General features: G+C 35.4%; 1 protein-coding gene across 6 annotated transcripts in view; it reads left to right on the forward strand.

Annotated features, from left to right (window-relative positions):
• Positions 1-14,913, forward strand: part of LOC120301243 (testican-1-like) — a 400,730-nt gene that overhangs the window by 133,152 nt on the left and 252,665 nt on the right. For 5 of the 6 annotated variants that reach the window (XM_039328197.1, XM_039328201.1, XM_039328202.1 and 2 more), the window contains exons 3-4: positions 5,883-5,891; positions 11,136-11,181. In XM_039328197.1, the coding sequence (XP_039184131.1) occupies positions 5,883-5,891; positions 11,136-11,181 (55 nt within the window). The remainder of the gene's footprint in view (positions 1-5,882; positions 5,892-11,135; positions 11,182-14,913) is intronic. The other variant, XM_039328200.1, reaches the window with a different exon arrangement.

Consider the following 14,913-nt stretch of genomic DNA (forward strand, 5'->3'; position numbering starts at 1 on the left):
CCTCCTGCAAGGATAACTATAAGGATAACTCATGTGTCAGATTTAAAAAAGATGAGTTGAGATAGTTATACAAAAACTGATTTGCTGTTTAGCATTTATAAAAACAAAATAAATGATTTATTAATTCCCCTCATGGTCAAATTAGATAAACTGCCTTAGCTTCCCATTGTTTCCAATTGTCACTTTAGAAGTTGACAGATTTCTTAATCAGAAGCCATGATTGGCAGACAAGATCATCAGACGTGGGTAAATCATGTGAAGGAATCCAAGCATTGCAATAACTATTAATCTGTGTTCATTTTAATACACTTGCATTTAGCATTCTCCTCCCGAGCACTTTGATTGAAAACCTCAGGTAGGATTGGACCATAGCGGACACTCACTATGATAGTATATAGAATTTTTCTCTGACTATTTGTATATAGCTGCTGATCTCACATTCAAGCATACAACAACACAGCTTCTAATGAATTCATTTGTTTGTATAAAAAAAGATAAAAAGTAAAAATATTATATTCCAAATTAATTCAAGACACTGTTTGAATGTTATGTACCCTGCCCAAATGTGATCAAAATTAGGTGTGTTTTTCAGTAAATAGGTTTTTTTTTTTAGTATATAGCTACACTGGAAGAGTATGGTCAACTATATCATGTCATTATATCATGTATTGGTATCTATCTATCTATCTATCTATCTATCTATCTATCTATCTATCTACTTACTTACCTACCTATCATTAACCTAGTGGACAAATCTTAATGTGCTAAATTTGAAATGTAGAATCGTTAACTTAAGCATACCTGTTTTCAGTTCCAGGTAACCTTGTTATTTACCTATGAGAGTATTGATTTTTCAATTCTCTTATTATGATCGTGATGAGAATGGCCAGAGGTCCTCTGAAATAATGAAAACAGCAGTAGGGATGTTTTGGATTTTTAATATTTCATTTATTACTTTTCATTTATTTCCTGTTATTTTCCTCTAATGCAGGGGTTTTCATCTGGCCCCACTTCTGCAGTTGCAGTCCCCACAGCCCAAGATCATGCCACAGAACTTTGGAGCCATCCTTTTTTCCCTTCCCCCATATTAAGATACCTCTGGAAGGCAGAGTGTTTTTAGGCTTATAATTCAAAATCATGCTACCAAAAATCAGTGGAATAATTTTGTTGTTTTACATTGGGTAAGAGATGGGGCATGATGGCTCAGCGGTTAAAGATGCTGAACTTGTCAGCTGGAAAGCCGACAGCCTGGGTTTGAGGCCTGAACTCTACATGACAGGGTGAGCTCCCGTTTCTTTCCCAGCTCCTGCCCACTGAGTAGTTGAAAGCATGCAAATGTGAGTACATAAATAAGTAAAGGTCTATTGGAAGGTAACAGTGTTCCATGTGCCTCCGCATATAGTCATGCTGGTCACATGACCATGGAAATGCCTTTAGACAACTCTAGTTCCCTCTGCTGAGAAATGGAGATGAGCAACGCCCCCTAGAGTTGTACACGACAAAAGAAGCCTTTAACTTTTAAGAGATGGAGCTGAGAATGTGCCTGCAAAAATGTATTTATTGATTAGATTTGATTTGTATGCTGCCTATCTCACCCCAAGTTAATTATGTCCTTCTTATGATGTTACTAATGGCCTCTTCCAGCTTAGCAGAAGTCAAAAGGTTGTTTTGGCTCCCTAAATCAGTCCTGTTGTAGGTGACTAGAAGGAATGTGTGCCTTGAAGAAAAAAAACAGTATTAGGGATCAATGCATTTTCTTTACTGTAGTCCAGAAAAGATGACAGAGTGGAAAATTCATTGGCTTTCTTTTATTCCATAATGGACTCTATATATGCATAGAGGGATTATTTCAGACTGTCTAGCAAGGTCAGGTTGATAACAAAAACAATCCACATTCAAGAATAAATAAATAAATGAATGGAGTATAGGATTTAGTACAAAAGGTTCAGATTTATGTTGTTGCAGAAAACAAGAGGCAATTGTACAACAGCTCTTAAAATTGAGAGGATACTTGATATGTCTGAGAAAATTAGACTGAAAAAGCGATGTTCTTCAGTTAGAAAAGAGAAATTGAAAACACTGGTCTAGAATGGGGAATATGTGATTTGGTCAGTGCTTTTTTTCTAAAAAAAAAAAAAAAAAAAAAGCTGTCGGAACTCACACACATCATACCTACAAGATTCCATCCAAAAAAGGTGCCGGAACTCCATTCTGGGTGTTCTATGAGAAAAAAAGCCCTGGATTTGGTAGTAGTGCAAATGAAAAAGTGTTACAAAGTTACAAAGAGAGCCATTACAACAGATCTAGAGCTTCCAAAGCACATGAGATAATAGTTTTACTTTGATCTGCTTTTGTAAGATTCAGACTTGAGTCCTATGTGTAGCTCAAGACATCGTATTGAAGAATTCATACAAACTGAAATAGGGTTATCAAATGCCAAAGGGTATAATCATGGCATTAGAAACTGAAGTCTCACAAAGATAAATTTAAGGAGCTGAGGGTGGTTAGCCCTGAGAAGACCACAGGGGCATTTGGTAGAACTAATTAAATATCTAAATGTACGATATGTCACACAGGAGAAATTTAAGAATTCTTTGGTCCCTGAGTGCAATATGTGGAACAACAGATTTAAGCTAAAGGAAAATAGATTCCTAGTGGTAAAAACACTTCAGCCATGAAATTATGGGGGGGGGGAGGAATGGGCCACTCCTGGAGACAGAGGAACTGATGCCTTGAAATGGTCCAATGTTCCAGCTTCTTGATATCAGTCCTGAAGGTTGAATGAAACTTCACTGGTCCTGGCATCTGGCTGTTGCTTTTGAATGCCAGTTCAGTTTATAACAAAGATTCCCTCATTCATGATTATATCGTGGATGAGAGGGCCAACATGGCATGTATCAGTGAGAACTGGATGGGTTCAGGATGTGGGAAGTTGTCCTTTCTGAAATTTGCCTAGCTGTGTTTTGAGTATGGCATCAGCTGAAACTTCGGGATAGGGGTGGAGATGTGATCATTGTTATCAGATAATGTCTTAGAGCTTTCAGGGCCCTGCCCTATAAGCCCCCCATTAATGAAAGCCTATTCATTAAGTTGAGCTCTAGAGAGCATTTGGGATTGTTACCTATCTCTCTGCTACATAGCAACATCTCTGCCTAAGCTACTTGACTCCATCCTTGGGTTGATGGTGGAGGATTTTAATCTGCTTTCCCTAGGAATGGGATCTGAGGCGGCTTAGGCATTCCTATTGGAACCATGGGCCTATCCTAAATTATCCAGAGCACTTTGGAATAGTGGTCACACTCTGGGTTTCCTGTCAGAGCAGTGTCAATATGATCTAAAATGGGGAAACTTTTGGTGCTTCCTTTTTCATAGTCATATCATGCCCTGATTTCTCTGGGATTCTCTATTGCCACCATGTATTGCAGGGAGACTGGAACTATTACATTGGTCTACCCCTGCTAATTGGTGATTCCAGACCACCTTCAGAAGGAGATAGAGGTTATTCCTGTCTATCTACCATATGGTCCATTTAAAACCTTGGTTGTCATTTGGAATAAGGTGGCAGCTGAGGCCTTGAATTAGATTGCAACTATGCAAACTCTTTCCTCTCATGTATCCTGTCACTCGCTATGATTTACAGAATACTCTAAGGAGATGAAATGGGAGAAAAATATCAAGTGTGTTGCTGGCACTCAATAAGGGGCAAACTCAACCAAACACAGGTTAGAGTTGTTATTAAGGCTTACCTAGTGGTGGTAAGGGCAGCAGCAAAACAACAGCACTTCCCTGCCCTTATTGCATCCTGTTTTGAATGACATGAACTCTCTTGAGTAAAGTGGGTGTGGAAAATGTGTGCAGCATCTGTCAGATAAAGTTGCTCAGATTTATTTCCAATTGGATATTGGCCTTGTTAGAGGTCATGGGGAGATACTTGGGGTGAAGTTTTGCCCAGTTATCTGGGATTGATCTGAACCTGTTTGATCTGAGAACATTGACAGGGTCCTCAAAACTGTGAGTTCAGCCACCTGCTCTTTAAACCATGGTCTCCCTGGCTTATTAAAGCAGCCCAGGAAATATTGTGTTAGTGTTAATGAAAATCCCCCTTTTTTAAAGGGAATGGGTTATTCCATTTTTAAAGAAACCTTCATTCTCCTCCTACTGTCTCAAGAAATCACCACTGGATCCCACTATACTAGACAAATTTCATTCAGTACCTCAGCTCCCTTTTGGGTGGAAGATGATAGAGAAGGTTATTGCACATCAGTTTCAGAAGACTGTGAAGGAAGTGGGTTATTTGGATCATTTCAGTTAAGATTCAGACAGGATTCTGATCTTTCAGTCAGGATTCAGACCTTGCAAAAGAATGCAAATGACCAGCTGTCTGCAAGGAATATAAATCCTTCCATTCCCCACCATCCAGTTAGAGCTGAAGAAGTTTCTTGGATGAGAAGCGAAATGTCTTCAAAGAGAAACAAGAAAGTCCAGTTGCCTTTTGAAAAAGCACCATTGGGACATTCAGACTGACGTATTGGATGGAAATTGGTCAAGTTTTTGGATGACCTCTGTCACGGGTAGGATGGGGGTATTATATCCGTGCCCTACGTCACTTCTCTGCAGCTTTCGACACCATTAGCCATGTTATACTTCTGGCTCTGGTGGGTACTGGTTTGCCTCCTTCCTTTGGGGTCAATTCCAGTCAGTGATGCCTGGGGAGGAGAAATCCCTTGGGTCCTACTTTGCAGTTTGCCACAGGATTCAATACTTTCTTCTCTCTTTTTAAATATTTACATGAAGCCACTGGGTGAACTTGGAACTGTGTGAAATATCATCAGTACGTAGATACTCAATTATATATCTCCACCTGGGTATGTTATCAGGTCTGGAGCCCCCAGGGAACTGGAGACATGTTTAGACGGCTCAGTTGCTGAGCTGTCTATTTTTATTTTTTATCTCTTTTCACCTAGGATTTGGATCTCTTTTATAATATTTACTATTAATTAATTTTTATACCTTTTTGTGTCTATGTTTTTTATTTATGGATTACCCATTTGTTGTGCACTGCCCAGAGTCACCTTTAATGAAATGGACAGCTATATTAATTTGATAAATGAACTAATTACCCAGAATGCTTATGGGTTCAAGCAAAGACTAGGTAGACCTCTGTCGAGGAAACTTTAGTTTGGATTTGTATTGAATTGAGGATTCGATCGGAGGGTCTAAAGGGCTCTTTCTAACTGTTATTATTCTTGAGTCTGTGAAATAATTGTTCAATTATGCTATTTTCTAAACTTGTAAACTATGTTGTTCTATGATCCTTTAAGAATTGTGTGTGATAGTAGAATGTAGTTTTGCTTAGGAATATGAGTATATATCCTTGGGTAATAGTACCTTAAAAATATTAGATGGCTTGCAGCAGGATTTACAAGAAGTAGGATATGACCAGGCTGAGCCCAAGGGAGTAGTCAAACTTGTCCTCAGTCTGGAGTCCCTTCACACCCACAAGAGATCTAATTCCACCCCTCCTGGAATTGCATTGACTCTTATCTATTGCCAATTTGTCTGGACTATTAGTAGTTCAAATTTTTGTTCAGAGGTAGCATGGAATAAACTTGTACTTATTTTGGACCTAACCTTGACTCCAGATTTCTTCTTGTGTCTGATACAGTATTTGCCATGAATGTGGAAGCTACCATAGAAGTAGAAGGTTTACTAATTTGCAATATCTAAACACATTTACAACTTCAGATTTTAAATTAGCATGGAATACTGAATGGAATACTGAATGTCTGTTTTGGATTGTTGCTAGATAAAAAAGCTGAAAGTTTTGCATCGTTTAATGTAATTCTTTTGTTTCCTCTTATTTATTATGCTTACGTGATCAGGAGGTAGAGGTATGTTTTCTTTTATTTATATAAATATTGAAGTATTCTTTTTAAAAATGTACCCTATATTGTGTTGACTTTTACATTCTATTCTAGTTTTTGGTGTCCTGAAATATTTAATTTGTGATCTCCCACCTGTCTACAACTTTTATGAAATGACCGGGGCATGTTTAACATTCAGCTGTTATTTGGTTTAATTTGCATTTTCATTTCTGATAAAAATATATTCTTATTTAAAAGACAAATTAATGTTTTCAACTCTTCTGCAGAAATACATGAATTACAGGTGATTAATCATGCATAACTTATGTCAATTATGTATAATACAGTAGCTCAACCCAAACACCAGTAACTCAGCAACCAAGCTCAACTCTCCTGAAAAATCTCATGTAATTAGGATCTGCTACATTTAATTCGTGCTTTTAGAAACTATATGCTTTGGATTATTTTAAATTGTGTATATCATTATTAAATCCTGCACTCTAGATGTAAAGTTCATATTGCTAGATGATGCTAACCTTATTTTAGAGAAAGGTCAGAGATTTTATGAACCCGTGGTTAACCTTTGGGCATTGCATGGTTCAGAAAAATGCCAGAATCTAACCTAGGCAAGTTTTCAGGAAATTCAACCCACTAAATGGACATATAATGCCAAGATGACTTAATGAGCAATCCTGTGATTTTTATCAACAGTCCTTTCGCCTTTATCAGTGACACTTGTTATGCATTAGTTATCTATGCTCATTTCTTTTTTTCAAGGGAAGTTTCTTACATCCAGAAACCTGCTTCTGTGAGATTCATTTAAGCTAAGCATGTGTCATCAGCTATCATTTGATTGAAATTGTTAAGTGGTTATGAGATTTTTATAGTTTCAACCTGAACAAGTGTTCTGATAAGGAAAATCATAATTGGATTTGGATTAATAATTCAAGGCATTGAATAAGTATTTTATTATTTATTATTAAATTAGTTTGCAGCCCATCTAAAAAAATCTATCAAATCATCAGATTCAATCTTTTGAATCAAACACCCAATTTGATTTGCAAAGTGTTTGAGTAAACACCTTTGCAAGTGAATCTTTATAGAATTCTCCCCTGTAATTTGGGATGCTGATTTAGCCATATTAATTTAGTCATATATTAGATTAGATAACCTTTATTGTCATTTTTTCCTGTGGGCACAAAGGCACACATTAAAAATGAAATTTAGTTGCTTCCTTTCAAAGTGTACACATACATAACACACATTTAAAATATACTATATACAACATATATATAAACCTACCCCCTACATATAACTAACATATAAATATTATTCACTGTCCATCTTGAATACATAACAGAAGGAGGAAGCTTTAGAGTTCACAAGGTTAATACTGTATGGAACAAGCTGTGACAGAATCTGGATATATATAGAACAGAACAGAACAGAACTCAAAGACCTTGGAGGTCTTCTAATCTAGCTTCCTGCTTAGGCAGGAAACCCTATACCATTTCAGACAAATGGCTGTGCAATCTCTTCTTAAAAACTTCCAGTATTGGAGCATTCACCACTTCTGGAAGCAGGTGGTTCCACTGGTTAATTGTTCTAACTGTCAGGAAGTTTCTCCTTAGTTCTAGGTTGCTTTTCTCCTTGATTAGTTTCCATCCGTTGCTTCTTGTCCTGTCTTCAAGTGCTTTGGAGAATAGCTTGACTCTCTCTTCTTTGTGGCAGCCCCTGAGATATTGGAACCCCCTCGTCCTTCTCTTTGTTAAACTAGACATACCCAATTCCAGCAACTGTTCCTTATATGTTTTAGCCTCCAGTCCCCTAATCATCTTTGTTCCTCTTCTTTGTACTTTTTATAAAGTCTCAAAATCTTTTTTACATTGTGGTGACCAAAACTGGATGCAATATTCCAAGTGTGGTCTTACCAAGGCATTATAAATTAGTATTAACACTTCACGTGATCTTGATTCTATCCCTCTGTTAATGCAGCCTAGCACTGTGTTGGTTTTCTTGTCCACTAGGACTCTGACATCCTTCTCACAGTTACTACTATTGAGCAGGGTGCCACCTATACTGTACCTGTGCATTTGATTTTTCTTGGCTAAATGTAGAACCTTGCTTTTTTCACCATTGAATTTCATTTTCTTAGCACCCAATGTTCAAGTCTGTCAAGATCCTTATGTTTCTTAAGCCTGTCTTCTGGAGTGTTGGCTATTCTTGCCAGCTTGGTGTCATCTGCAAAGTTGATGAGTTCTCCAACTATCTCCTTATCCAAATCGTTGATGAAGATGTTGAAGAGCACTGGGCCTAGAACAGAGCCCTGGGGCACCCCACTACACACTTCCCTCCATGTAGATGCAGTTCCAATTGAGGACCACACGTTATGACTCCATCTGATGGTGATGCTGTCTAACCCATATTTTTCTGTCTTACCAAGTAGTAGGTTGTGGTCTACTTTATCAAATGCCTTACTGAAGTCCAAGTGAATTATATCCACAGCATTCCTCTGGTCCACTAATTTTGTCAGCTGGTCAAAGAATGCAATGTGATTTGTCTGGCATGATCTGTTTTTGATAAACCCATATTGGCTTTTGATAATGACTTTGTTTGCCTCTAGATGTTTGCTGATTCGTTGCTTGATTATCTTTTCCAGAATCTTCCCAGATATTGAAGTCAGGTTGATAGGTCTGTAGTTTCCTGGATCCATTTTTTTTTCTTTTTTGAAGATGGGAACTACACCAGCTCTTTTCCAGTCTTCTGGTAGTTCCCCAGTGCTTCAGGATCTTTGAAAGATATAGTTCAGTGGTTCTGAGTTCACATCTGCCAGTTCCTTTAGAATCTTGGGATGTAGTCCATCTGGTCCTGGTTATTTGAACTCATCTAGGGTGGACAGGTGTTCACTTACCATTTTCTTGCCTATTTTAACTTGAATGTCTAATCTGTTTTTATGGTTCTGTTGTTGATAGGCTGGACTGTTTTTTTTCCCTTTGTGTAAAGACGGATGCAATTTTGTATAGGAATATTCAATTGAACAAGATTCAATCAAGTTCCATTTCCACGGACTGGAGGTTGTGATGGGAAGAAGAAATTCATTTGATTAGGAAATGTGTTCCTAATCTGAAACATTTGGACACAGCCCAACTGTGAATAAGCATTTTCTATCATTATAGTATTAAAATAAAATATCATCAATTCACTGATCATATTGAGAACTGAGCTGATAAATGATGCTGTACTAAATCATTTTAGAGGAATATATCATACTATATAATATAATAATAGTTAAATGTTATATATTTGACATGATTTTAACTGAGATACTCTTTATTGTATTCTCTGTTTCCTATTACTATGATTTTATTCTCATCTATAATTTGTCAGCACAAATAACATTTGTGTTTTAGAAAAAAACTATTTCAATAACGGATAGTTTATTGCTGTGCCGATTTTTTCCCATGTTACGATATTCTTTTCAAATTTGTCATGAAGTGATGTGTCTCTGAAATTATCTTTATGTTATAGTTACTATGCATGAATGTTTCTTCAGAAACAAAACTACAGTTCTTTGGCTGGTGAAATATTCACTGTTTCTGTGTTTCTAAAATTTATAAGCTTCCATATGATCTGAAACAATAAAAACCTGAAGCTTTTTTTATTCCTTTACAGTTCTCAGTTTAGATGATTTAAGAAATGGATAGTTTACACAATGAATGATGTAATAAATATGTATAATTTTAATTTATGGAGGAGTTAGAGTTACTCTTGATAATATTTTTGGCATGTTCATGCAAGTAATTTATTTTCTTGCATTGTAAAACTTTATGATGACTAACCTTCTTAAGATCATTCTTTCATTTTGTCCTTTAATTAGAAAATGGCAAGATGAATTCAAGGCTAGGTAGCTTTACTGCTCAGTATGAGTGAACTACTTGCATGAGTTGCATAGTCTTCACTATAATTGCCCCCTAGTCAATTAAAACTATTTCACACCTTTTTATCATGGTAGATTGTGTGTTCCTTCTCTGATATTCAAATTGTCAAATGCATTAGTTAATACATTGTATTTATTCATTTCTATGGATGAAAACATTTTCTGGGCAATACTCAGATTCTCCAGTTTTCTATATAGAACTGCAACTTTAATTTCGACTTAAGACTGACTTGGAAATTTTTCCTCAATAAATGTATTTGTGTATCCATATCTAGATGGTATATCTACCACCATACCCCTGAAAAATGACAAGGAAAAAAACAAGAACAAAATTAAATTAAAAATAATTAAATGAATTAATAATTAAAATTCATTACTAATAAAATAAGGTGAGCCCTTTATAAAGTGAAGCATTCTTTCTTGCATATACACATAGACAGAAATGTATTGTTATACAAGTATACATTTCCCACACTATTTTTAGTAGACAAACAGAAGGAATGCTGTAGGGCAGGAGTAGGCAACTTTGGCTCTTTTATGATTCATGGACTTCAACTCCCAGAATTCCTGAGTCAGCATAGCTGACTCAGGAATTCTGGGAGTTGAAGTCCATGAGTCATAAAAGAGCCGAGGTTGCCTACTCCTGCTCTAGGGCTAGGCAAGGAAGGAAAAATGAGAGTGACAAAAAACCCGAGATGAATTCAAGGGAAGGGAAAGATTCACTGAAAGGCAGGGCTAGGAAAGAGTGAAATCTTATTTAGGAATTAGAAAAATTAAATTTAATAAAACAATCAGCAAGGATAAACCCTGTTCCTCCAAAGTTAGCTCATGTTATCTAATCTTATATCTAAGGCACCTATTGTATTGTCGGCACCCATTTTCTCCTTTTAATTATCTTCTAAAGAAATGTAAGATGGCATACTTCTATTCCTATTCCAAGTAATTACATTAGGGAAAAATCAAACATTATCACATCTGACGAATACAGTAATAACCAAGAATCATAATAAGTTAATAATATCCTTAATGGAAATGGCTAATACTTATATTGGTTTCATGATGTAAGGTTCAAATGAAAAGAGATACATCCCTTCATAGGATAGTACCATTTTTCTTAACTCAATATACAACTTTTAATCATTTAAAGGTTGTAATGGAATAGTCTGAAAAAACTTCCATTAGATGGGTGACAAAATCTGGTGGATATAGTTCTTTGCCAGGAATATATGTGTATGGGTTTGCATATATACACATTAGATCATGTATCCAGGCATGCATATCACTGAAAGAGTGCTTAAAATGTAATTTAATTATATCCATCTTTTTTCATTTAGGATGATTATTTCAGAAACTGGAATCCAAACAAGCCTTTTGATCAAGGTAAAAGAAATATTGGACTGAAATTGTTTCATTTTGTGAACATCGAGGTATTGTTTTCTGTCTGAGAAGTACTGAGCATATTATTTTTTTAAAATATTTTAATTTGGACATTTTTCTGTAAGAAGAGTTACCTGTCCTTATGTTTTTAAATTTCATCACCAACATGCATTTTAATTAGGATACTATTTTGAAATATAACATAAAGTTAATTATTCAGAACTTAGGAATTATGTTCTTGAAATAAAAAATAAGTATGATTTGATTCTTTTAACATTCAGCTCCAGTTTCTTGAAGAAAGAACAAGTTTATAGTAGAACATATTGGTATTATTTGCTAAGTTTAATTTGATAAAAATGTGCTGTGTGGTTGCAGATATCCAAATTTAGAACTAAAATAATTTACTTTAGCACTGATTAAATGTGATGGAATTAGGATTGGTCTTGATTTCTCAGACTGAACACCAAAGGTCAATAATGCCATGAATGTCATACTAACAGTGAAAGATAATGTTGATAAGTGTGTGTTTTTTGTGGCATTTTGAGTGCAAGAATCGCCCAGTATTAATTGTACACCTCTCAATGGACTTAAACAACAATATTCCAGAAACGTTTGCCTCATGTACAGTACACATAAAAGAGCAAGAGTTACAATGACAGTCAAATTCTGGAAACACTAATGAAAAATACAACTTAGCTCTAAGAAATCTTCCGGCAAAAAGAAGGTAAAATAGAAAAAGGTGCATAGGTTAACATGATAATACATATTCTATTGACCTTAGTAATTGTTCATCACAGTTACAACTTCATTTCATAACTGGTAATCCTGAAAACATAGGATCCATAATTATTACAGGAAAGTCTGGCAGTATTGCTCTGGCTAACACAGTGCTCTCAGCTATGACTTTATAGAGTCTCTTTGGTAACTTGTATTTCCATAGAAACTATAGAAGGTTGTTTAAAACATTTTGAACTCGTTTAAAAACTTGTTCTAGCTCTTTTTTTCATGCCAAATCTGTTGCTAAAGGATATATAGACATGAGTCTATCCAGGAATCACCATTTTGTTTTTAATATTCATATTAAATATTAAATTTTGTTTTTAATATTCAATATTAATTCATATTGAATATTAAAATATTATATATATATATGAATATTAAAAACAAAACGGTGATTCCTGGGTAGACTCATGTTAAACAATAAAATATACGAACACCAGGAAGTTACAAAACTATAAAAAGTTTTAATAGAATAAAAAGTTTTAATAGAATATTCTGGTTTTATTCTATTAAAACTTTTTATAGTTTTGTAACTTCCTGGTGTTCGTATATTTTATTGTTTAACATGAGTCTACCCAGGAATCACCGTTTTGTTTTTAATATTCATATATATATAATATTTTAATATTCAATATGAATTAATATATATATATATATATGTAGGTCTTTGGTTGTTCGGGTTTTCTCCCGCGTAAAATTGGAAGTGTCTTGGCGACGTTTCGACAAAGTCCCATTTGTCATCTTCAGGCTGGTGTTTTCAGCTTCGTGCTTCGAGGAGCAATGTGTGGTCTTAGCTGTTTCTTCCTTTTAGCTAAGACCACACATTGCTCCTCGAAGCACGAAGCTGAAAACACCAGCCTGAAGATGATGAATGGGACTTCGTCAAAACGTCGCCAAGACACTTCCAATTTTATGTGGGAGAAAACCCGAATAACCAAAGACCTACATACAAACACCCGCGAAAACCTCAGAAAACATGTGTGTGTGTGTGTGTGTGTATGTGTGTGTGTGTATATGTGTGTATGTGTATATATATTTATATATATATATATATATATATATACACACACATTGCAAGTGAACATGCAATATATATATATATTGCAAGTGAACATGCAATATATATATATATTGCAAGTGAACATGCAGAGGCCATTTCTCACTGTAATGTAGATGCTGGTTATTATTGCTTCAATCAAGGAACTGATATGACAAATCTGATCCTGAAATCTTAAGGATGATGGGAGAAAAAAAGAAATTGGATGCTGTTATACAGTTCATCTAAATACATCTGTCTCCCCAGAGGAAGTAATGTATTATTGGACAGATTGATCAGCAGAATTCTTTCAAAATCATACTGATTATAAACAGGCATGTTATCAGCTTTGTTATTGTTGTGTACATGATCCCTCATGTGTAATAATTTTTGCTTATTCATTAGAAAGTAGAAAGGCTACAATAGTTAGAAAACCTGTAGATTGTAAAACTGATTTAAACTTATGGCAGACATCATACTGAAAGTTGTATTTTCTTCCACTGAAACACAAAAACATCAAAAATTGTTGTCAGAAAAAAAACCCAGTGATTCATTGAGTCTGGCCGGTTTTTTGTTTGTTTGTCTTTGTTTTATTTTGAATGTATATATTTATTATTTTTTGTTATTAGAAAAATGCTAGATTTGAGAGCTAGGTTGGTGTAGTAATTAAGACTCTGGACTAGGCTGTAGCTTTCCATAGATATTGAAGCCGACTGAGTGATCTTAGCACAGTCTCTCCCTGTCAGCCCATATCAATATCAGACTCTAGAACAAACTGATTGAAATAAAAACCCATCGTATATCATGCTTTGATGAGCTTCATTGTAAGAACTTGGCAAGTTCAACATAAAATAATGGACTCTATAACTAAGCAAACCATACACTAAGAAAAAAATGAAGATAAAAGTACTAGGCTTCTGTATGCTCTGGAATGTGTTTGTCTTTCTGGATTTAAACTATATTTCACATAGTCAACAATATCAGATTCAGATTTTCTACTGGAGTATAATTAAAATATATCTCTGTTCATATTAGAAGCTCAAGACAATTGTTTGTGTACAATTTCAACCCATCTTTTCAGTATTTCACACCCATTCCCATCCCCAGAATTTAGATGTTTTTGCTGGCAGAGGGGATTTGGTATTTTTAATGCATAATTGTTAGTACCGTATATTCCGGCGTATAAGACAACTTTTGAGAGCGTTGAAACAGCCTCCAAACTCGGGGGTCATCTTATACGACGGAAATAAGGTAGTTTCTGGCATATAAGATGACTTTCTAGGCATGCGACTCAGCGTCGATCGTCTTATATGCCAGAAATACCGGTAGTTTCCAGAGTATAAGACGACTTTCTAGGCATGCGACTTGGCATTGATTGTCTTGCGACTCAGTGTCAATCGTCTTGCGACCCGGCATCGAACTCGGGGGTCGTCTTATACGCCGGGTTGCCCTATACGCCGGAATATATGGTACATAATATCATGTTCAGGTGAACAGTTAGATGTTATTGCAATTAACAATTTTCAGTTCAGTACTTAATCTCAAACTTTCCACCCTGAAAGAATGCTTTAACAGTTAATTCCATTCTTTATGTAACTGTGAGGTTTTTTTTATTAAGGGGAACCATTGACTCTAATTTCATGTTAGGTGCTTATTTTTATTACTTGCATTTTGGGGGTTGCTAATGTGTTTGTGCTATTTGCATTCTAATGCAATTCTCTTTCTTTCTCTTTCATGTTAGAATTACCTTAATTTCAAGCTGCTAATCACTCTGCTATTATAATCAGTCTACATTCCCTGTGTAGAACTCCAGAAGCTACCCAGCACATATATTGAATATATACTGGTATATAAAAAGTGACCCATTTAAAATTATTGATTAGACCAGGCCTTTTTTTTTTGTCATAGAACCCTCAGAA

This window comes from Crotalus tigris, unplaced genomic scaffold (genome assembly GCF_016545835.1).
Source record: "Crotalus tigris isolate CLP2741 ecotype Arizona unplaced genomic scaffold, ASM1654583v1 scf7180000024373.493273, whole genome shotgun sequence".
NCBI classification, from domain to species: Eukaryota; Metazoa; Chordata; class Lepidosauria; order Squamata; family Viperidae; genus Crotalus; species Crotalus tigris.